The sequence below is a fragment of the Tenebrio molitor genome, chromosome 1 (genome assembly GCF_963966145.1).
Source record: "Tenebrio molitor chromosome 1, icTenMoli1.1, whole genome shotgun sequence".
NCBI classification, from domain to species: Eukaryota; Metazoa; Arthropoda; class Insecta; order Coleoptera; family Tenebrionidae; genus Tenebrio; species Tenebrio molitor.
This window is the reverse complement of record NC_091046.1, coordinates 7,161,314-7,184,053: the sequence shown is the minus strand read 5'-3', so window position 1 is coordinate 7,184,053 and position 22,740 is coordinate 7,161,314. Positions and strand designations below refer to the sequence as shown.

General features: G+C 39.2%; 3 protein-coding genes across 3 annotated transcripts; 2 read left to right on the top strand and 1 right to left on the bottom strand.

The window, feature by feature from the left end:
* The first annotated feature begins 294 nt into the window (after positions 1-294).
* Positions 295-1,940, top strand: LOC138141526 (uncharacterized). Its single transcript, XM_069062260.1, has 4 exons — positions 295-686; positions 755-948; positions 1,001-1,124; positions 1,175-1,940. Exons 1-4 carry the CDS (start codon positions 401-403, stop codon positions 1,687-1,689), a joined length of 1,119 nt encoding a protein of 372 aa, XP_068918361.1. The 5' UTR covers positions 295-400; the 3' UTR covers positions 1,690-1,940.
* A 2,555-nt stretch (positions 1,941-4,495) lies between these two features.
* Positions 4,496-6,130, top strand: LOC138128332 (uncharacterized). Its single transcript, XM_069044542.1, has 4 exons — positions 4,496-4,878; positions 4,950-5,143; positions 5,200-5,323; positions 5,374-6,130. The coding sequence occupies exons 1-4, from the start codon at positions 4,593-4,595 to the stop codon at positions 5,886-5,888; spliced, it is 1,119 nt and encodes a 372-aa protein (XP_068900643.1). The 5' UTR covers positions 4,496-4,592; the 3' UTR covers positions 5,889-6,130.
* A 1,085-nt stretch (positions 6,131-7,215) lies between these two features.
* Positions 7,216-10,704, bottom strand: LOC138128352 (caspase-6-like). The gene is made up of 6 exons (XM_069044559.1): positions 10,599-10,704; positions 8,872-9,017; positions 8,344-8,610; positions 8,123-8,295; positions 7,942-8,071; positions 7,216-7,608 (listed from the first exon to the last, which is right to left on the bottom strand). The coding sequence occupies exons 2-6, from the start codon at positions 8,975-8,977 to the stop codon at positions 7,268-7,270; spliced, it is 1,017 nt and encodes a 338-aa protein (XP_068900660.1). The 5' UTR covers positions 8,978-9,017; positions 10,599-10,704; the 3' UTR covers positions 7,216-7,267.
* Between the last annotated feature and the right edge of the window lie 12,036 nt (positions 10,705-22,740).

The following is a 22,740-nucleotide window of genomic DNA, read 5'->3' as shown; positions in this document are numbered from 1 at the left end:
TTTTTATTTTTTGAAAAATTTCCACCTAATCTAAATCTCAAATTAGAGAGTGAAGTTAATTAAAAAATTTTTAACAATTGATGTCTACAGGGTGTAACGTAAAATAAGAAAATGAAAATCTTCTTAAGTGGTAAATTGGGCCTCAAGGAGAGACTTACAAACTCCAAGGTCCTGTGATCGAGTATTTGTATTGTACGAAACTACATACATAGACTTATTGAAATTATTTTTATTGTGTCCTTTATCATAGGCGCGTAATTTTTTATTTATCTTATCTCTGCTCAAATTGATTGAAATATCGGTGATGCAGGCTTATCGTAACAGTTTCCAAATCGTCACGGTGTCAAATTTATAAAATAAAAAAGCTCGTCGAATTTAGTGTTTGATCTGTGCGTTTGAGATGACTACCGACGCATCAGGTACATATTCGCAGTCCACCATACGGAGAAAGTCTTTCTACGATGAAGAACAAATCGATATTAAACCGTCCCCAGAACTGATCCCTGACGAATATGAACATTCTACAAGCGACAGTGTACTGATACATATATTCAGAACTGATGACGATAGTAAACCTGCCGAAGATTTGATGAAGACTGTCGCGGCAATAAATAATACAATAAGTGCCACAAAGAATCTTCATTATCTAGACAAAAAAGAGGAATTTTTCAAAGATTTAGAGTCGAGTGAGTGTCGCTGATGCGGAAGTGATTTTTGTCTTCGATTTGGTAATATTTCTTTTGTTTGTCTTTAGTACGAAATGAGGCAGTCAACAAGAGTGCCTTGATACTGTTTTTTATCGGATTTTTCGAGAAGGACGGGACCATTTTCATGACGAACGAAGACGATTCCAACAATGGACATGTGGAAATTAAATGTATTTGGAATAAATTTTCAGCCAATAACTGCCCCGAGTTGAAAGGCAAACCGAAGATTTACATTTTTTCCGTAAGTTTTTCACAATAAAAAAATTACTATCCACACTATTTTTAACTGTTAGACATCACAACGGCCGAAAGGTGGTACTCAACTGGACGCAATGGGTCATCGCAGACTGACCTTTGAAAAGGTGTACGATTTTCCGGCCGAGGCAGACATGTTGATCATCTACCACAAAGTTGACGGTGAGGTTCTTTATTAGATCGTACGTAAGTCTAAGTAATAATGGTTACAGAGATGTCGCCCGTACCCAACAGGTATTTTATAAAACAACTTTGTAACAATATTAATGAGTACAGCAAAAAGTACGACATCATAGACTTGGTCAGTTGTTTTTACGATTGTAAAATGTCTGTACCTCTGGTCATATCCACCTTAACCAGAAAATTTTATCTAACTCCTAACAACGAAAGGCAGCACTACTTGTCGATAATAGAAAATCATGACAAGCTCGAAGAAAGATTGACGAGCATTAAATTGGGTATCGACAAAATTCAGGAGCTTCAACAAAAGAAGAAGAAGTTTCTGAATTTCAGTTTTAAAAAGAAGAGTGAGGATAAACCCAAGATTGTTAAGAAAAAAGAGACCCCTATAATGGAACCGCCCCAATCTCCAAGGGTGGCTGGTACTCCCTCACGTCGACTAAGTACCACCAACGCTCCAACTGTGGGGGGAACCAGAATAAGAACTGCGTCCCACTCTGAAACCGATTCGGGTGCTGTTAAGAGAAAGCCAATTTGGAGGATCTAGGACATAAGAATTTTTAATAATATGTAGATAAAATAGTAGATTAATTTGTCATTTCAATTTTACTTACGATAATTCGAGGTAAGAATATACCTACTATCTCAACAGATTATTCATTGGTATTTATTATTGTTATCATTTGAATGAAGATAACCTTGTTTTAAATTACCGATTTTGTTTCATCATGATCAATTTCAGTTTGTAAATATTAGGTATATCAAGTTATTAAAAATAAAATACCCTCTTTTAAAACATTTGATTCTTTAGTTACCCAGTTCCACATAAAAGCAAATATTTATCACGTGACTTCCGGTATATCTTAAATTTGACATTTAAAAACAATATTGAGTTTTTAATGAACGTACTGAAAAAGGTGGTTGTAATGAATTCTAATGAATAATGATTGAGTGTCAACTTGACCCAGCAAAAAATGTACGAGAAAGCAAATCTTAACACATCTTAAGAGCAAATTCGCAATAATTTTGATTCTAAAAATTATTTTGGACTAATTTTTTAAATATCGTATTAAATTTTTGGATTTTTGAAATATGTCAAATTTGAGGTAGGTATACATACAGGAAGTCACGTGCTAACTCTTGTCAGACACATTTTTATCTTTATACAATTAGAGGTTATGCAAATAAGAATTAGAAAACAAAGAATTATTAAGAAAACATTATTTTTTCTCTTATCCCGTTGAATATTTTACAGGGATTATTTTGATCACTGGGTCATTTGGTTCATTTGGCATAATAGAAAAGAAATATGAGATGACACTTTTTTGTGCATAATCAGGCAGGGAATATTTTTTATTTCATACTGTAGATGCTCGATTGCATCATCAATTTGAGTCCGGTAGGTGAGTTATAACAGTATCAGAGCCGGAAAGTGTCACTTAGCAACACCTACCGGACTGTTTTCCTTTTATACATCAAATCTGACATTGAAAAGTGAAAAAGTCAAAAAATATTCGATCTAAAAAAACAATAGCAACGGCCGTTGCCACAGGAAAAAAGGTGATGCTATTTTCACAATATAATGTGGTTTTTTAATTTTTGAAATAAAATAATGATGCACAAGAGACTTGCAGTATGAAATAAAATACGTTACGATATACATCCGGTAGTACTTGTAACTGTGTACTCGTTTAGACATTCTTGACTCGGCTCCTAACGTCGCCTCGTCCATAATGTCTAACTCGTACTGTTACTATGGCGGACAATAAATTTAGGCCGGCCTGTCATTGAGTTGACATCAAAATGTGAAGCTGGCATTATGTTCAACTAACCCCATTTTCGATTTTTGTCATTCTTGTCATCGTGAAAGCGATAATCAAAATTAAAGTTGGGAAAAGAGGCGTGCACCAGAGAGAAGTGCTACTACAAATCAGTTGTGCTAGTGCGTCATGATCCGTAAGTTACGAAAAAGGCGAAGGAAACGCCAAACAGCTTGAAAACCTTTAGTTTGACAAACTGACACATCAGTCATAATGACAATAAATGGTCGCTTGCATTGACTTTTTTGAAATGTCAGAAATGTGCCGGCCTAAATTTATTGTCCGCCATAGTACAAGTAACCTACCGGACTTATAACGTAAATTACTATTGTTTTGTGACAATCTAACGAAATTTTGAAATGACATTGACGACCAAAATTTATTGCTCGTGACTGTATATCTTTTTTGCATTAAAGACTTTTTAGTATACTGTGCTGGTAGTAGGTGTCTACCTGCTTGACGACGAGTCCGGTAGACACATGTTTATGGTCTAGTCCGTTTTACTTTCCACCGCGGCCGGTAGCAAATGTCAAATAATTTGTCAGATTTACACATGTTTATGGTCTAGTCCGTTTTACTTTCTACGGCGGCCGGTAGCAAATGTCAAATAATTTGTCAGATTTATTGGATTTTATTTATTTAAAAATTAAATGTACAATTACTTATGTCATTGAAATGGTTTTCTAAAGGCAAGCATTACCCTTTGTCAATCCAAACAACTGTATTTCGTATTCTCCAATTGTAGAACAACTTGTACTCTGTGAAATATCTTCCCGATGATTTTTGGAGCAATAAGTTTGATCGCGCACTATCTACCTTCTCCAAAAGGTGGTCTGGGAAGAAAACTTGACTTCTGCTTCGGTTCGGTTGTGAGAATTTATTTTGTTAAAGGAAGTTAGCGCAAATGAAAGAAATCACATGAAAAACTTTGACAGACTGAATTTTGATGAATCGTTTGTTATCATAGTAACAAGGCATAGCAATCTTTTTCAAAGCCAAATTTTTTTATTTAAATTTATTTTCTTTTAAATAATTGTCTCAGTATACTAAAAAATCTTGTACGTCACACGACCGGTAGACGCATTATGGCCTCGCTAGTTTACAAGTCTCGCCCTATCGGGCTCGACCTGTAATTCACTAGCTCGTCCATAAAAACGTTACTACCGGTCTTGTAACGTAAATAGCTATTACCATATTACTCAGAAAGTTATGTTAGCACTTTTGCATTGGGTTCTGATATCTTGATTATTAATAACAATCGATGAGATAATCTCTATTAGAGAGTGAAGTTAATTAACAATTTTTTCGACAATTGATGTCTACAGGTGTAACGTAAAAAAAGAAAATGAAAATCTTCTTAAGTGGTAAATTGGGCCTCAAGGAGAGATATACAAACTCCAAGGTCCTGTGATCGAGTATTTGTATTGTACGAAACTACATAGACTTATTAAAGTTATTTTTATTGTGTCCTTGATCATAGGCGCGTAATTTTTTATTTATTTTATCTCTGCTCAAATTGATTGAAATATCGGTGATGCAGTCTTATCGTAACAGTTTCCAAATCGTCACGGTGTCGAATTTATAAAATAAAAAAGCTCGTCAAATTTGGTGTTTGATCTGTGCGTTTGAGATGACTACCGACGCATCAGGTACATATTCGGAGTCCCCCATGTGGAGAAAGTCTTTCTACGATGAGGAACAAATCGATATTAAACCGTCCCCAGAACTGATCCCTGACGAATATGAACATTCTACAAGCGACAGTGTACTGATACATATATTCAGAACTGTTGACGATAGCAAACCTGCCGAAGATTTGATGAACACTGTCGCGGCAATAAATAATACAATAAGTGCCGAAAAGAATCTTCATTATCTAGACAAAAGAGAGGGATTTTTCAAAGATTTAGAGTCGAGTGAGTGTCGCTGACGCGGAAGTGATTTTGTCTCCGATTTGATAATAAGTATTTCTTTTGTTTATCTTCAGTACGAGAAGAGGCAGTCAACAAGAGTGCCTTGATACTGTTTTTTATCGGATTTTTCGACAAGGACGGGACCATTTTTATGACGAATGAAGATGATTCCGACGATGGAAATGTGGAAATTCAATTTATTTGGAATACATTTTCAGCCAATAACTGCCCCGAGTTGAAAGGCAAACCGAAGATTTACATTTTTTCCGTAAGTTTTTCAGAATAAAAAAATTATGTACTATCCACACTATTTTTAACTGTTAGACATCACAACGGCCGAAAGGTGGTGATCAAGTGGACGCAATGGTTCATCGCAGGCTGATCTTTGAAAAGGTGTACGATTTTCCGGCCGAGGCAGACATGTTGATCATTTACCACAAAGCTGACGGTGAGGTTCTTTATTAGATCGTAGGTAAGTCTAAGTAATAATTGTTACAGAGATGTCGCCCGTACCCAACAGTTATTTTATAAAACAACTCTGTAACAATATTAATGAGTACAGCAAAAAGTACGACATCATAGACTTGGTCAGTTGTTTTTACGATTGTAAAATGTCTGTACCTCTGGTCATATCCACCTTAACCAGAAAATTTTATCTAATTCCGAACAACGAAAGGCAGCACTACTTGTCGATAATAGAAAATCATGACAAGCTCGAAGAAAGATTGACGAGCATTAAATTGGGTATCGACAAAATTCAGGAGCTTCAACAAAAGAAGAAGAACTTTCTGAATTTTAGTTTTAAAAAGAAGAGTGGAGATAAACCCAAGATTGTTAAGAAAAAAGAGACCCCTATAATGGAACCGCCCCAATCTCCAAGGGTGTCTGGTACTCGCTCACGTCGACTAAGTACCACCAACGCTCCAACTGTGGGGGGAACCAGAATAAGAACTGCGTCCCACTCTGAAACCGATTCGGGTGCTGTTAAGAGAAAGCCAATTTGGAGGATCTAGGATATAAGAATTTTTAATAACATGTAAATAAAATAATAGATTAATTTGTCATTTCAATCTTACTTACGATAATTTGAGGTAAAAATATACCCACTATCTTAACAGATTATTCATTGGTATTTATTGTTGTTATCATTTGAATGAAGATAACCTTGTTTTAAATTACCGATTTTGTTTCATCATGATCAATTTTACCTTGTAAATATCAAGTTATTAAAAATAAAATACCCTCTTTTAAAACATTTAATCCTTTAGATATTCAGTTCCACATAAAAGCATTTATCACGTGACTTCCGGTATACCTTAAATTTGACATTTAAAAACAATATTGAGTTTTTAATGAACGTACTGAAAAAGGTGGTTGTAATGAATTCTAATGAATAATGATTGAGTGTCAGCTTGACCCACCAAAAAATTGACGAGAGAGCAAATCTTAACACATCTTAAGAGTAAATTCGCAATAATTTTGATTCTAAAAATTATTTTGGACTAATTTTTTAAATATCGTATTAAATAAGGTACCAACTTTTTTCGACGTGTTAACAAAAACCCTATTTTTGGATTTTTTGAAATATGTCAAATTTGAGGTAGGTATACAGGAAGTCACGTGCTAAATCTTGTCAGACATATTTTTAATCTTTAGATAATTAGAGGTTATGCAAATAAGAAATAAGAATTAGAAAACAAAGAATCATTAAGAAAACATTATTTTTTCTCTTATCCCGTTGAATATTTTACAGGGATTATTTTGATCACTGGGTCATTTGGTTCATTTGGCATAATAATAATAGAAAAGAAATATGAGATGACACTTTGTTGGGCATAATCAGGCAGGGAATATTTTTTGTTTTGTGACAATCTAACGAAATTTTGAAATGACATTGACGACCAAAATTTATTGCTCGTGACTGTATATCTTTTTTGCATTAAAGACTTTACCATATTACTCAGAAAGTTATGTTAACACTTTTGTATTGGGTTCTGATATCTTGATTATTAATAACAATCGATGAGATAAATCTATCACGGCAATGAAATTTTCTGGGAATCAAATCTAAAGTACATAACTTTTGTTATTAATCTTATGGTCGCTAATTATTGATAACAAGTTCTCCCGTTACGGTGAAAATTATAATCCCTTCCATAAAAGCTAAAAGCATTACCGATTTTAAGTTAACACTTCCCGATAAGCGTCGGACTATTTTTGGACTTTTCCGAACATCACAGTCATTTCCTCTTCTAACCCGTTAGCCTCGCCAATACAAAAATTTCTGTAAACTTTCTACTTTCAGTCAAACTAAAGAAGGGACAATAAACCAAACCAAAAAAATGTATAATTTTTTATTTCATATCCGCATTCACATTTTCGCCTTTTACAGTTACTTATTCCGCTTTTCTTTATCTTGCAATAGTTCATTCACCTTCTTTTCTAACTCATCGATGCTTTCTTGCATAGCTTCCTGATTTTCTATAAGCTTGATCAAAACATTTCTCTCCTTGTTCCTGTTCAGATAAAACTTCTTCTTCAAGGTTGACACGAAAACGGGCATTTGCTTTTTAATCGCGTCTTGATCGTTATGGTAGTAGTTTCTGCATAAACACTTCGTCGTTCTAGTGATCAAAGAAATGACGTCGTCTCTTCGTCCGTAAGCAGAAAAGTTCTTGCATAGCTCCTGTATGAACCAAGTTCCCGTTTTTGGGTCTCTGAACGAAACGTTTCCTGGAAAACGGATTCATTAAAATAAAATCCAATTTATCGCAATAGTTAAGTACGCTCCCAAATTTATCACGGCACAATAAATTCTTATCTATGGTGGTTGGTGCATAGTGCAACGCAACTTAGTAACGAATATTGCACGCGAATGATCTGGAAATTCCAAACCATCTGTAGAAATGACATAAATATTGATATCTATCAGTTTGATTTGTAACTCTTACACCTTTAGTGGCTGCATCACGTTTTATTTATATCTGAAGGTCTAGCGATTTTTGCGAAATTTTACAAATCCTATCAGTTTGTAAATATGCCAAAATAAATAAAAGTACAATTTACCTTCTGTAGTAGAGTAAACTATCAGCATATCAGGTCCAATATAATTCGTATTGAAAGTTGCATCAGGAACTAGTTGTATAGTTTTGTTGGTGTGTTTGGAAATAGTAGAGTAGTTCTTGCCTTTGCAGGCCTAGAAAGAAATAAAAGTAGATTTACAAAATTCTAGTTTGTGGTGTCCCACCTGAAAGACGAACATTTTTGGTTTGTTCTTTAAATCTTCGCACTTATCAAACACTTCCCAAAGTTCGTGGGTGGCCACAATTGCATCGGATGCATGCAGCCTGTTGAGCTCGTCTCCATGGGTTAAGAAAAACACTATTAGACTATTTACTTGCGAAAGATCCGATTGAGCGACTGCAAAAAGTGCTTATTATCGTGCAAGTTCGAACATGCATATATTACTTTTTTTAATTGAGTCCAAAATGTCGTCCTTCGTGTAGTTTGTGAAGATGTGATTCTCATGAATATTGAAACCTATGCGACTCATACACGTGATAAGTTCATTAACATCTCTTCTGCTCCCTAGTCGATAATTTATTTTTTCGAACCACTCTTGATTGAAAATTAGCACCAATCCGGGCTCCTTTCCGTTTCTCGGATACTCGAATTTGGTAAGAAGGAACTCTTCTCGTTCAACAAATTTCTCTAGTTCGTCGTTGTTTTGTTTAACTGCAAGGTTATTGTCGCTATTTAATTGTTTATAGAACTCAAATCTGATCGACTTTGTTCTAAATCTAAATTAAATTAACGAGTGATTGGTGCAAGCTTATCGCACGAGAAAGCGTGATATTTTTTGAGCTACCGGAGGACCGAGTACCTACAATCTCTATGACACATAAGTGCGACTTCTATTTTAGTAAATTACGATAGAATGTAGAGATTTCATGTATGATGTATGTAATGTAATAATATTCGTGTGTAACTACTTACCAATGGTAATTTCCTCTCGGTGCTTAATCTCGTAATCTGGGCTCAGATGGGTGCTGGTTTTTCTGGCCTCCCGGACAATTCGTGATGCGTCTTCTTCTACAGACATTTCTGTTTCGTTTATTTTCCTAGGCTGGGAATGATTCGCACTGAAACGCAAAGCTCGGTTGGACTTGGTCGTTTTAAAAGTCTCACAGCGCTAGACAAAGCTTATTACAACAAAGGCATATTGCATTAAATAAATTGAAAATAATCTTATCTGCCTACAGGCATGCGTATTTATTAATTCGACTTTTGATAAAAATCTATTATTATCAGGACAGGCAATTGGTGAAAACTCTCAAAATAATAAGTTTAGTGTATTGTGCAACATTGTTTGTTTGCTAAATTTTATTTCTCGATGTTCAGTTTAGCCAATTAATCATAATTTATGAAAAAAAAAAATTAAAACAAGATCTTTAATTTTTATCAATCTTTACAGTTTGGGAGTAGTAGATATTAACAAATTAATGTGTCTGCCTAAAATTATTTTTAAGTGAGTTATCACAAAGTAAATACCCTAGATCGACTTATTTTTCTGGTTCTTTGATTTAGTTTAGTGATAAAAATGGCCAAAAGATTTTTTAATGATGTCGAACTTCTAAAATACACTTGTGTTTGTTGTGTACTTTAAAATAACGTCAAAAAATTATTCTTCTGTTATTATCCCTAAATAAAGACTATAATGGTTATTTTTCTATTTTGCACCTATAACATAGTCAGTATAACACTCAAACGGGTTTCGAAAGGGAGCTCTTTTCGATACGCGTTTCAAGAACATTTACTTAAATTTTTAATGTTGGCAGTGACCCATAGTGTGTTCTTGCTATGTGATCACTGCATTTCACGACACTTTAAATTCAAACCTTACAATTGTTCGTCTATTTACCAGCGTTACCAACCCTCATATTTGACAAATATAATTTTCCTAGCATTATGTTTTGAACTTTTTTTAAATGTAAGGGGCAAAATAGAAAAAATATTGTATTATACTCGTTTTATAAGCCATTTTGTCGCACTTGTTTACTTTATAGCACTCGTCGCTGCGCTCCTCGTGCTCTAAAAAACGCGTGCGACAAAATGGTGTCTTATAAAACTCGTATAATAAATTACTATTGTATATCAAGGCCGCGAAATCATTCTTTAACGTACTAAGAGAAAAATTGTCGCCGAGGCCACTTGCGGCCGAGACAAGACAATCTCGAGGATGTTAAAGGATTTCGCGGCCAAGGTGTACATAACATTTTTTGTGCAATCGAAAATTTGTAATAAATGTTATAATGTTATAAAACCAACAAGCAAGATTTACTTCACTGTCAATAAATACATATAAATTCTGCTTACACGTCGCTATGTAAATGACATAAATAAAACCATTAATCTTGTAAATAATCGTAAAAATGTCGGAAGAGAATTGTAGTGAAAGTGATGTTTCAGTTTCGTGTAGGTATTCCTCCAGAGTTAAAAAGTACGTGTTATAAATTCTGCAGTTTCTAATTTCATACCCGAAAAATTTAAACGCCAGTCTTACATGGCAACTCTGATTTGTATCAAATATTAAACTGACATTTACTTTAACAGCCGTCGTTAAAAGCAACGGCCGCGAAATTGGATTTCGTGGCCTGTTTTAGGTCGCAAAGTGCTCGTTTCGCGTACGGTTGCACAAAAAAATGTATAAATGACGTACATACCACAGCGGATAAAACAGGCTTTGTGTACACTTCGTGGTATCTGCAGGGATTTATATACGATTTGTGGCAAGTTTTCAGGAAAATTCCTGTAGAACGTTAGATTTCATTATCTAGAATCGAATACAGATAATTGTTTATGTAAATATTTAGAAGGAACATTTTTGATATGAAAAATATTTCCTAAAACTGAACCTTTCAATGTTTGATTCTGTGTTCGGAGCCAGAAGTGAGATGTATAGTGTGAGATTTCATAGGTTTCTGTCAAAATTAGACATGTTTTTTAATCACGCTTAAGTATCCAAAAGAAAAACCGCAGAAGAAGTGGAAGTACGGTGTTGGGATCAAATAGTCGTGTGCGAGATGAGATCAGATTATCACTAAAACGTAGAAAAATGAAACAAAATATTCGTTTACAACTACCTATTGCAAAAATGCACCGATTTGAAATTTTCTTTTCACAAAAATATGTTTGCCCCGGTAAAGACTCCAGGCTTATTGATTTTCATTCCAGTCCAGTACGTTTGGAAATAATTTTTTTCCTTCGTCTAGTATAACTTCTTATTATATTTTTTTTTCTGAGAAGTGTTCGCCACAGTGAAAACTCAAGGCTCATGATTTTGATACCAATCTAATGAGTTTATTTAGAAATATACCCAATTTCGCATACTTGAAACTTTCCAATCAGGCAAATTAGAGACATCAGACAAAAACTAATTCAAATTGTATCGAGTTTGTTATTTTTTGACGTACTGTCGCGAGCAAAAAAAACTGGTCGTCAAAATGATGTTTTGGCATAATGGAAAATGCTCCATTGTAAAACGGTTGTAAATATCGTAACCTATCATCATGTTGTATGACATTAATCGTCATTTTTTTCTCATTTTTTTGACACTTTGTTGACATGGGCATAATTAGGCAGGGATTTTTTTTAAATTTATGACAATCTAACCAAGTTTTGAAATGACATTGACGACCAGAATTTTTTGCTCGCGACAGTACAACTAAAGCGTGAATCGGCAAAGATGTATCACATGATTTCCCTTATTATTTAAAATTTCACAGCTGACAGACAGCCCTCAGTGGTATCTTCGCAGATGTTTTGTCAGTTTTACGTCAAAAACTAGTAAACTAGATAAGATAAGAATGGGAGCGGGTCTATTTGCGTCCGCACTGTGTATTTTGTACATATGTATAACAATATGGAAGGCCATACATACGTATTTGGTTCTTTGATTGATATTTTAAAGTGGTTACAAAAAGAAAAAAAATTCAGTGAGTAGATTAGAAATACTTATGACAAAATACACTTTTCAAAAACATGTTGGCAATATTTATGAAATGTTGGCTCCCTTATGATAATAGCTATTTATGTAACCAGTTAGGAAATGCGTTATTTTGTGTAACGAGTGGAATATTTGCGGGACGAGCGCAGCGAGATCCCGCAAAATCACACGAGTTACACAAAATTGCATTTCCTAAAGTGTTACATACAAGATTTTTTCTAATTTTGACAAAAAAAAAGTTTCTTCAAACGTTAAACGAAGTAATGAATTTCATTAATAATAAATTATTATTGTGTTGTAGCGTTACGAAACGCCACAATGGCGATTGGCCGGAGTAGGAGGCCACGAGGTCCTACTTATGCTCGCGGGGCTAATAGATCGCAGTTCGAAGACCCGGAACTAGCAGTTAACGCACGGCATTTGGCAGCGCGACGCGCCCACCCTGCCTTCAAGTTTTTTACGTCGCTCATTCCGGAAGCGGAAAGTTTCAATTTAGAGTCATTTGTGCCAGCCACCACGGGGGGGCTGGAAGAACACATGTTACCCCCGCAAATGTCAGGCTGAGGTGGCCTCACGCCTCTAGGTTGGCGAGCTGCAACCTATCTTTCAGAACCCCACTTTCACTTTCTCTTTCTCTTCACTTTCTCTTCTTCTCTTCTCAGCGATAGGTGACCGTACGGCAATGTTGGGTCCCTTTTCCTCTTTAGTAACTTGCCGGAAAGTCATCTCCTTCTTTTCAACCCCATCTTTCTTCCTGTCCTTTTTTTGACCTGCGAGTTACGGCAATTAACATCAGGATAGACGTGCACGACTTACCGACACAATACCGTCCAAAATCTGAATTCTCCCGCTCGGTATAATTTCGAGGTAAACAAACCGACGCCATGACGGTCCACCTGTCATGACACGCGCACGTGTAGTACCACCGGAAATGCACATTTTTGATTGCGCAGTACCACGCAAGCGCAGCCCGCCTTATAGCACAACTGAATAAGGTCGAGAATCGCGCGCGTGACGATTTTCGCGATTTATGGGACTGCGGTACCGAGATTAAAAATGCGGGAGTCGGACACTTCGTCGAGAGCCGTCGAAGCGACGCCAGCGAAGCGCCTTTTAGAGTTCGTGGTCGAGTGACCCCTCGCACTATAGAGGTAATTATCGTTCAATTTTGAATTCATTTCACTAAGACCATGTATTAGGGGTGGTTCGATCCAGTTTAGAGTCAATCCCGTTTGGATGAATTGATCCAGTACCGTATCGCAACTTTAGAGTACCGAAAATTTTTGAGTAAAGGAGTGCCGGAAGGACTTCGATTTAGCGCCAAGAACCCCCTTTTTCGCTGAAAGGGGTCGTTCGCAGGGCGATTCGTAGCCAGATCGTTCGCAGGGCGATTCGTAGCCAGATCGTTCGCAGGGCGATTCGTAGCCAGATCGTTCGCAGGGCGATTCGTAGCCAGATCGTTCGCAGAGGCGACCATTTTGGAGAACATCGTTCGCAGAGGCGATCGTTTATTTTGAGCACCGTATCGCCAAGGTCACACCGCAAGTCAAAAGGACGCTATTCGAGGAGACAACAGACCCGTCATAAAGCTAAGTCGCCAAATTTTTTACCGCGGCATTGCAAAATTTAGGAACGCCTCGAATTTCTCGCTTCTCGCTTTCATAATTTTTGTATGTTCACTAAATTTTTTTGAAACTTTGCAAATGTTTAGAATTTTTTTGTAAGAACCTTTTCATTCAATCTCCAGTGTCAACTTAAAGAAATTTCAGTCAAATTTAACGTTTCGGAACTTCACCGATTTAAACTTTCCTATCAGGATCAATTTTAATTTTTTGTCAAGGTGACACCCCAATCTTGACCTTGGGTTTCATTAAGTTTACATTTAATAATTAGCTCGATCAGAAGGAAGTCTAAGTTAGGGAGGTTCCTCATCAGGAATCAAAACATCTTTTATTTCGTCGAAGAATATCATGTTTAGTTTAAGATTCGGTCACATGTGAAAGAAAAGCTTTTCTGGTTACGACCAAAGTAGATATTAAGGCCACCAAAAAGTACTGGTTCCGCATCTTTCAATTTTCATCTAGTAGTTACAAGCGAACCATTATCGCATTCGTGTGAACCAGTACCGAACCACCAAATACTGTTCTGTGGATAATTTTGCAGTAACCGAATAAACCAAAATTTGTTTAACGATCAGAAAGCGTTTGCTTTTACTTACCTTCGACGAGTAAGATCTGAGCACTTGTCCCGGCAGCTGGACAAGCAACAACCAGCTCAAGACAATAGCTGCCTGGCGCCCATTTTTTAAAAATCCGAACCCACGCCCTCTGCCCCGAAAAACCCCCTGGGAGCCCGGAGCTGTCACTGGCCAACTTTTGGTCACACAAATTTTGGCGCCCAACGTGGGGCTCGATTTTTTGGAGCAACCACAAATTTTCGTTTATCGTTCATCTTCATTGAGGCTCAGTCACTTTTTTCAATCGGAGCAAAGGGAGTTGGTAAAGGTTTATTGAAAGTTGAATTTTTTGATTGTGTGTTAATGAGAAGCGGAAATTTAGCGGCGAATTCATTGTTTGAGTAGCGGTCTTATCTTGTACCCTCGACGACAAAAACCTTTTCTCGGAATCGACTATCGTGTTGCGCGCTGTTTTTTGGTAGTGTTTTGACCGGCGTTTTTATTGCGTTACCGACCCGTGGAATCGCGGTGAGTCTTCGTCAAAATGGACGAACAATTCAAGGTCAAGCATTTACTAGCTGACGAGCTGACGTATGAATTGCGTATACGCGGCATCACGACTAGCCGAAACCAGGACGATAAGAGGAAACTGTTAGCGAGAGCTCTGTCCAAAGAACTAGGTCGACCGGACGAATACTTTCTGTCACTTCATGACGCAGAGTATGATCACGACACCGAGGTCCAGGCCATTGAGGACACCCTTGAGAGCATACGCACGATTTTGACAGAATTTGAAGGAACGGCGGAAGACATGATCTTCAAACGGTTGAAGACCCGTCTGACGCACCTTTCATTTCGCATTCGGCGAATGAGACGCGAGCGAGATGCGGAGTATAGAAATGAGGCGTACGCGACATGTTTGTTGCTCGAAGCTGATCTTCACGACAAGGCAGCAGAAGCGAGCCCGGTTACGGTGGAAGCGCCACCAGTCGTCGCGACTACTCCCATTTACGTGCACCCTCACGCGAGATCTCCGGAACCGAAACTAGTGCCAATTCACACCTGGGGCGTATCTTTCAACGGGGAGGAAAATGGAATGACGGTGAACCAGTTCTTGGAACGGGTAGAGGAACTGTCGGTAGCGCGAAACGCAACCAACAGGGACCTTTTTAACGCGGCCATTGATCTCTTTAGCGGCAAAGCGCTGATTTGGTATCGTTCTGTTCGGAGCAGATTGAGCGATTGGGACGAAGTGGTTCAGTTGTTGAAACAGGAATTTCTTCCACCGGATTTCGATGAATTGTTGTGGGACGAAATCAAGGGCAGGCTTCAGGGCAAAAGCGAGTCGATAACCATTTACGTTGCGGTTATGGAGACGCTTTTTGCTAGACTTAGTCGACCACCGGCGGAGATAACCAAGGTAAAGACGATTCGGAGGAATTTGCTTCCATGTTACCTTAACCAGCTTAGCATCACCGAAGTTGTCACCGTACCGGAGTTGATTAAGTTGTGCAAAAAAGTGGAGGAGTTATCGGCTTTGCGGCAGAAACATCGCGCTGCACCCAAGTCATCTTGCGTGTTGGAGCCAGAGTTGGCATATGTTCGGGCGAGCGAACCCGCGAAAGCGAGTCCACGCGCCATCGTCGTGAAGGAACCCTCAGGCAATTCAGCCAGACGGAGTGAACCCGCGAGTTCGTCCTCCAGGTCGTTCAAGTGCTGGAATTGTCAACAGCCGAATCATTCGTTCATGAACTGTCGACTGAAAAGAAAGCAGTTTTGCTACCGTTGTGGGGAGCCAGACGTCACCTTGGCGACCTGCAAAAAGTGTAATCCGTCGGGAAACGCGCAGTAGGGACGCGGCAGACTTGCGGCCGTGCTACGTTCCTAAAACATCCCAAGGCCGATGTAAACGCATCGATCATCGCGAAACGTACGGACACCCAGTGGAACGCTTGGTTAGACGAAGTCAAAGAGTTTTGCAAGCCTTCTCGGGCAAATTCCGCTTCCATTTTCGTCAGCAAAACCAATGACAATAGGCCATTTATCAGACTGCGTCTAAACAATAAGGAAACTGAAGGACTCGTGGATTCCGGTTCGAATTGCACTATAGTTGGTGGAAAAGGAGCCGATTTAATTCATTTTCGCGCAGGTGGAAAAACTTTCCCATCTCGGCTAAAAACCATCAGAACTGCCGACGGAAAACAACATCCGGTAACCAAAGCTATCGAACTAGAAGCAGTGTTAGACTCGTCGAGACGGCGAATTCGTGTCTACTACGTGCCAGATCTTCAGCATAGCGTCATATTAGGGTGCGACTTTTGTAGATTATTCGGACTCAAGATAGATTTCGCGGGTCACAAAATTGAAGTTGCGTCGGATATCGTAAGAGTACCAGAATGTGACGCGGTGACGGAGTGTGGCGCGGATCGGCATGAGATCACCGAGATCATCCGGAAAAATTTAGATTTGTTGAGCAACGACGGAAAGTTAGGGAGGACACACAAAATGACAGTCACAATCGACACGGGAGAAGCATTGCCGATCAAACAACGTCCGTATTGGTGGTCTCCGTACATGCTTGCGGAAGTCAACAAAGAAATTGACCGCATGCTCGAGAACAATGTCATATCGCCTTCTGACAGTCCGTGGTCTTCTCCAATTTTGTTAGTAAAGAAATCTTCCGGTGAATACCGACTTTGCTTTGACGGTCGCAGGCTCAATGCCGTGACAAAACGTGACAGTTACCCATTACCGCGTGTCGACAGGATTCTCAGTATGTTGCGAGGAGCAAAGTACATCAGTTCGATCGATCTCAAGAACGCTTTTTGGCAAATCCCGTTAGATTCAGAGTCTAGACCGAAGACAGCTTTTGCGATTCCCGGCAGAGGTCTTTTTCATTTTAACGTATTACCGTTCGGACTGACAAACGCAGCCCAGAGGCAGCAGTGTCTCATGGACAGAATTTTCGGACCTGAACTAGAACCTCACGTCTTTGTTTACCTGGACGATCTAATCATTATCGCCCCGACATTCGAGAAACACGTACAAGTTTTGAGGGAGGTGATACGACGTCTTCGAGACGCGAAACTCACCGTGAATGCGAAAAAGTGTCAACTTTTCCGCTCAAGTTTGAAATATTTGGGTTTCACTGTCGATGAACATGGTCTAGGTACCGATCCAGACAAAGTAGCGGCCATGGTGAGCTATCCAGTCCCGAAGACTAGTACCGAAATCAAACGTTTCGTAGGCATGTGTTCTTGGTATAGGCGTTTCATCCCTCATTTTTCGACCCTCATGTCCCCGATAAACGCGTTACTTACCGGAAAGCGAAAGCGACAGAAAACGGAGTGGACTCCTGAAGCTCAGGAAGCTTTTCAGAAAATCAAGGATGCACTTGTTTCAGCACCCGTATTGTCAAGTCCTGATTTCTCGAAACCTTTCGTGATCCAAACTGACGCTTCAAACACCGGTCTAGGAGCAGTTTTAACGCAAGATTTAGACGGAGATGAGAGAGTGATCGCGTACGCCAGCCGTTCGCTAACAAAAGCCGAGCGAAATTATAGCGTTACGGAACGAGAATGTTTAGCCGTTTTGTTCGCGTTGGAAAAGTTCAGACCTTACGTTGAGGGCACCCATTTCACGATCGTGACGGACCATTATTCATTGCTCTGGTTAAACCGAATGAAGGACCCAGCAGGCAAGTTAGCGCGATGGAGTGTCAAGCTCAATCAATTTTCATTCGATTTGGTCCATCGTAAGGGCAAGCTCAATGTAGTACCGGACGCACTATCGAGACTACCTGCAGAAATTGCTGCGGTAGACATTGACAGCTTTCTCGGCGTGAACTTGAATGATTTGGACGAGTCGTACACGCGACTTCGCGACAACATAATCGCCAATCCTCAAAGAAATCCATCATGGAAAGTCGAGAACGGTTTCGTGTATCGATTCGTACCGAACAAAATTGTACTACCCGGCAACGTCCCGGAGTGGAAGCTTTTAGTACCGCGAAATCAAAGAACAAAAATTTTAGAATCATGTCATGATGCACCGACATCAGCTCATTTCGGGTACTACAAGACACTTTCAAGGTTATCCATCAATCACTTTTGGCCGAAAATGCGTCGTTCCGTCATTCGTTACGTTCGAAACTGCAAGGTTTGCAATGAGCAAAAAGCACCGAACACCGCTCGCGCAGGGCTTATGGGAAAAGAAAAAAAGGTTCAGTTTCCGTGGCAAATGATTTCCGTTGATTTGATTGGTCCATTACCGACGTCCACGAAAGGATATTCGTATCTCTTAGTGATCGTAGATTGGTTCACGAAGTACGTTGTACTATTTCCGTTACGAAAAGCTACGAGCTCAAAAGTTACAGAATGTATCGAGAACGGAATTTTTCTTGTGTATGGTGTACCGCAATTCATTTTGGTCGACAACGGCAAGCAGTTTGTCGGAAACGAATTTGTAAAGACTTGCGAGAACTACAAAGTTCAAAAGATCTGGTTCACAGCCAAGTATCACCCTCAGAGCAACCCTGTGGAGCGATACAACCGCACAGTTGGCACTGCCATACGAAGTTACGTCAAAGGCGCTCACAAAAAGTGGGATGCCGAGGTGGCAAAGATCGGGTACGCGATTCGCACAGCGGTCAACGAAGTAACCGGATTCAGTCCAGCATTTCTCAATTTTGGTAGGGTAGTACCCTGTACCGGTGAATTTTACGGCAAAGTAGCGGAAAATCCGGAAACCTTGACGACAGCTGATCGCGAAGATCACGCGAAAAATTTAGAACACCTCAAGACCATCTTGCAGGATGTAACCCAGCACCTTCACAAAGCGCACGAACGCAACGAACGCTCGTACAATCTTCGGAAGCGCGAAGCTGAATTTTTTGTAGGCGACAAAGTTTGGAAACGCAACAAAGTACTTTCCAGCGCTGCGAAAGACTTTGCGCAAAAATTAGCGCCACGCTACGTGCTGTGCACGATAACGAGAAAACTATCGAAACTCGCGTACGCTCTCGAAGATGAGAACCGCGCAGATCTAGGTGTTTGGCACATGAAAGATTTGAAAGAATTCAGAGGATCTCTGGCAGAAGCCGAAGAACCGTAGCGAGCTTTGCATTTCACTTTTTCGTACCGTTCAATTTTTCGATTAATTCTTTTGTCCTCCTTTGGAATGTTGACGACAGTAAAATTTTACCGTGGAGTTTGTTCAGGAAAAGTTTATTTAAGAACCCCAAATTATGACATTTAACCGGACTTGACTTACATCATACCGCAGTACTCAAGTACTAATTGACATTGAGATTCAGTTTTCAATCGTTTGATACGCGCAGATATCGACAAGCCATTTTCGTGGCGAAACCAAAACTTTTCCAGTGATCAAATTTTGACGTTTTTTTTTGTGAAGACTTCATCTTCGTTTTTTTGTAAAAAGTAAAAGGCAACTGGGTTACCTTTTCCTTTTTCTTTTTGAGGAGGGGGGTAGTGTAGCGTTACGAAACGCCACAATGGCGATTGGCCGGAGTAGGAGGCCACGAGGTCCTACTTATGCTCGCGGGGCTAATAGATCGCAGTTCGAAGACCCGGAACTAGCAGTTAACGCACGGCATTTGGCAGCGCGACGCGCCCACCCTGCCTTCAAGTTTTTTACGTCGCTCATTCCGGAAGCGGAAAGTTTCAATTTAGAGTCATTTGTGCCAGCCACCACGGGGGGGCTGGAAGAACACATGTTACCCCCGCAAATGTCAGGCTGAGGTGGCCTCACGCCTCTAGGTTGGCGAGCTGCAACCTATCTTTCAGAACCCCACTTTCACTTTCTCTTTCTCTTCACTTTCTCTTCTTCTCTTCTCAGCGATAGGTGACCGTACGGCAATGTTGGGTCCCTTTTCCTCTTTAGTAACTTGCCGGAAAGTCATCTCCTTCTTTTCAACCCCATCTTTCTTCCTGTCCTTTTTTTGACCTGCGAGTTACGGCAATTAACATCAGGATAGACGTGCACGACTTACCGACACAATACCGTCCAAAATCTGAATTCTCCCGCTCGGTATAATTTCGAGGTAAACAAACCGACGCCATGACGGTCCACCTGTCATGACACGCGCACGTGTAGTACCACCGGAAATGCACATTTTTGATTGCGCAGTACCACGCAAGCGCAGCCCGCCTTATAGCACAACTGAATAAGGTCGAGAATCGCGCGCGTGACGATTTTCGCGATTTATGGGACTGCGGTACCGAGATTAAAAATGCGGAAGTCGGACACTTCGTCGAGAGCCGTCGAAGCGACGCCAGCGAAGCGCCTTTTAGAGTTCGTGGTCGAGTGACCCCTCGCACTATAGAGGTAATTATCGTTCAATTTTGAATTCATTTCACTAAGACCATGTATTAGGGGTGGTTCGATCCAGTTTAGAGTCAATCCCGTTTGGATGAATTGATCCAGTACCGTATCGCAACTTTAGAGTACCGAAAATTTTTGAGTAAAGGAGTGCCGGAAGGACTTCGATTTAGCGCCAAGAACCCCCTTTTTCGCTGAAAGGGGTCGTTCGCAGGGCGATTCGTAGCCAGATCGTTCGCAGGGCGATTCGTAGCCAGATCGTTCGCAGGGCGATTCGTAGCCAGATCGTTCGCAGGGCGATTCGTAGCCAGATCGTTCGCAGAGGCGACCATTTTGGAGAACATCGTTCGCAGAGGCGATCGTTTATTTTGAGCACCGTATCGCCAAGGTCACACCGCAAGTCAAAAGGACGCTATTCGAGGAGACAACAGACCCGTCATAAAGCTAAGTCGCCAAATTTTTTACCGCGGCATTGCAAAATTTAGGAACGCCTCGAATTTCTCGCTTCTCGCTTTCATAATTTTTGTATGTTCACTAAATTTTTTTGAAACTTTGCAAATGTTTAGAATTTTTTTGTAAGAACCTTTTCATTCAATCTCCAGTGTCAACTTAAAGAAATTTCAGTCAAATTTAACGTTTCGGAACTTCACCGATTTAAACTTTCCTATCAGGATCAATTTTAATTTTTTGTCAAGGTGACACCCCAATCTTGACCTTGGGTTTCATTAAGTTTACATTTAATAATTAGCTCGATCAGAAGGAAGTCTAAGTTAGGGAGGTTCCTCATCAGGAATCAAAACATCTTTTATTTCGTCGAAGAATATCATGTTTAGTTTAAGATTCGGTCACATGTGAAAGAAAAGCTTTTCTGGTTACGACCAAAGTAGATATTAAGGCCACCAAAAAGTACTGGTTCCGCATCTTTCAATTTTCATCTAGTAGTTACAAGCGAACCATTATCGCATTCGTGTGAACCAGTACCGAACCACCAAATACTGTTCTGTGGATAATTTTGCAGTAACCGAATAAACCAAAATTTGTTTAACGATCAGAAAGCGTTTGCTTTTACTTACCTTCGACGAGTAAGATCTGAGCACTTGTCCCGGCAGCTGGACAAGCAACAACCAGCTCAAGACAATAGCTGCCTGGCGCCCATTTTTTAAAAATCCGAACCCACGCCCTCTGCCCCGAAAAACCCCCTGGGAGCCCGGAGCTGTCACTGGCCAACTTTTGGTCACAGTGTTAAAATATCAAGTAGGTAAGTAGGCACGGTTATTTTGCTTAAAAACAAAAAATATGACAGTGTCAAATTGATGATACAATAAATTTTTCCTAACCAGTTAGGAAAGATTTTACTTTTCGTAACCAGTTACGAAAAGTGTGACGTTTCCCAACTTCAAATAATTTTGAAAAGTGTCACTTTATATGTCAAAATTAGAAAAAGAATATTTCATTTGAGAGAGAAATTCGATATTTCGTCTGATCAGTCAATCAATACATTTTTACCTTTTATCCTACATACAATGTGATCATTGATCAGCAAAAAAAAGAGATAAGGGGCTGCCATGGAAAACAAAACTTTTCAAAACGTATGACGTATGACGTATTGTGTATGATAAATCCATTCACCATTTTCTTCGTTTCCATTTCGACAACAGGATTCTGTTATGAATAATTTGTATTTTCGAGCAAAAACCTTTTCTTAAATAAAATTGACAAGTGATAATTTATACATTTTCAAAAATGTAGCTGCCCTTTATCTCTTTTTTGGTTGTTAATATTGTATATTTTTCCGTTGATTATAAGTACGAATGTGCTTTTTTTGAGTCGTCATATTTTATCATTGAATTATACAGGGTTATTCTAAATGACTGTAGTCGAAGTAGGCCATGCCCGTGTTATTACATTTTTGCCGCTTTCATGTGAACTGTCAGTTTTGCCGCTATCACTGTCATTTTTTAGATGAAAAGTGCGGTGTTGAGAATTTTATTTATTTTGGTTAAATTACCGATTGAATTTAGAAATATTGAGTTGTTTTGCACCCAATTTAACTCCCGTGTATACTCACTTATTCACATCCTTTTGATGTTTTTTTTATGCGGAGCGGCAACCATAAATTTTACATTCGGTTTTCAGGCCTACTTCGACTACAATCATTTAGAATAACCCTGTACTAGGAACTAAGCCATGACAGAGCTTTGGATATAGGTAAGAAATAATTTTTGGTTTAAATAATATTTTTATTTCAATATTATTGAAGGTAATACACGTGTTATTTCTCTTGTAATGTACGTATAATAATTTTAAACCAATAAAACATATTCGAAAATTTCTCTTTTATGTT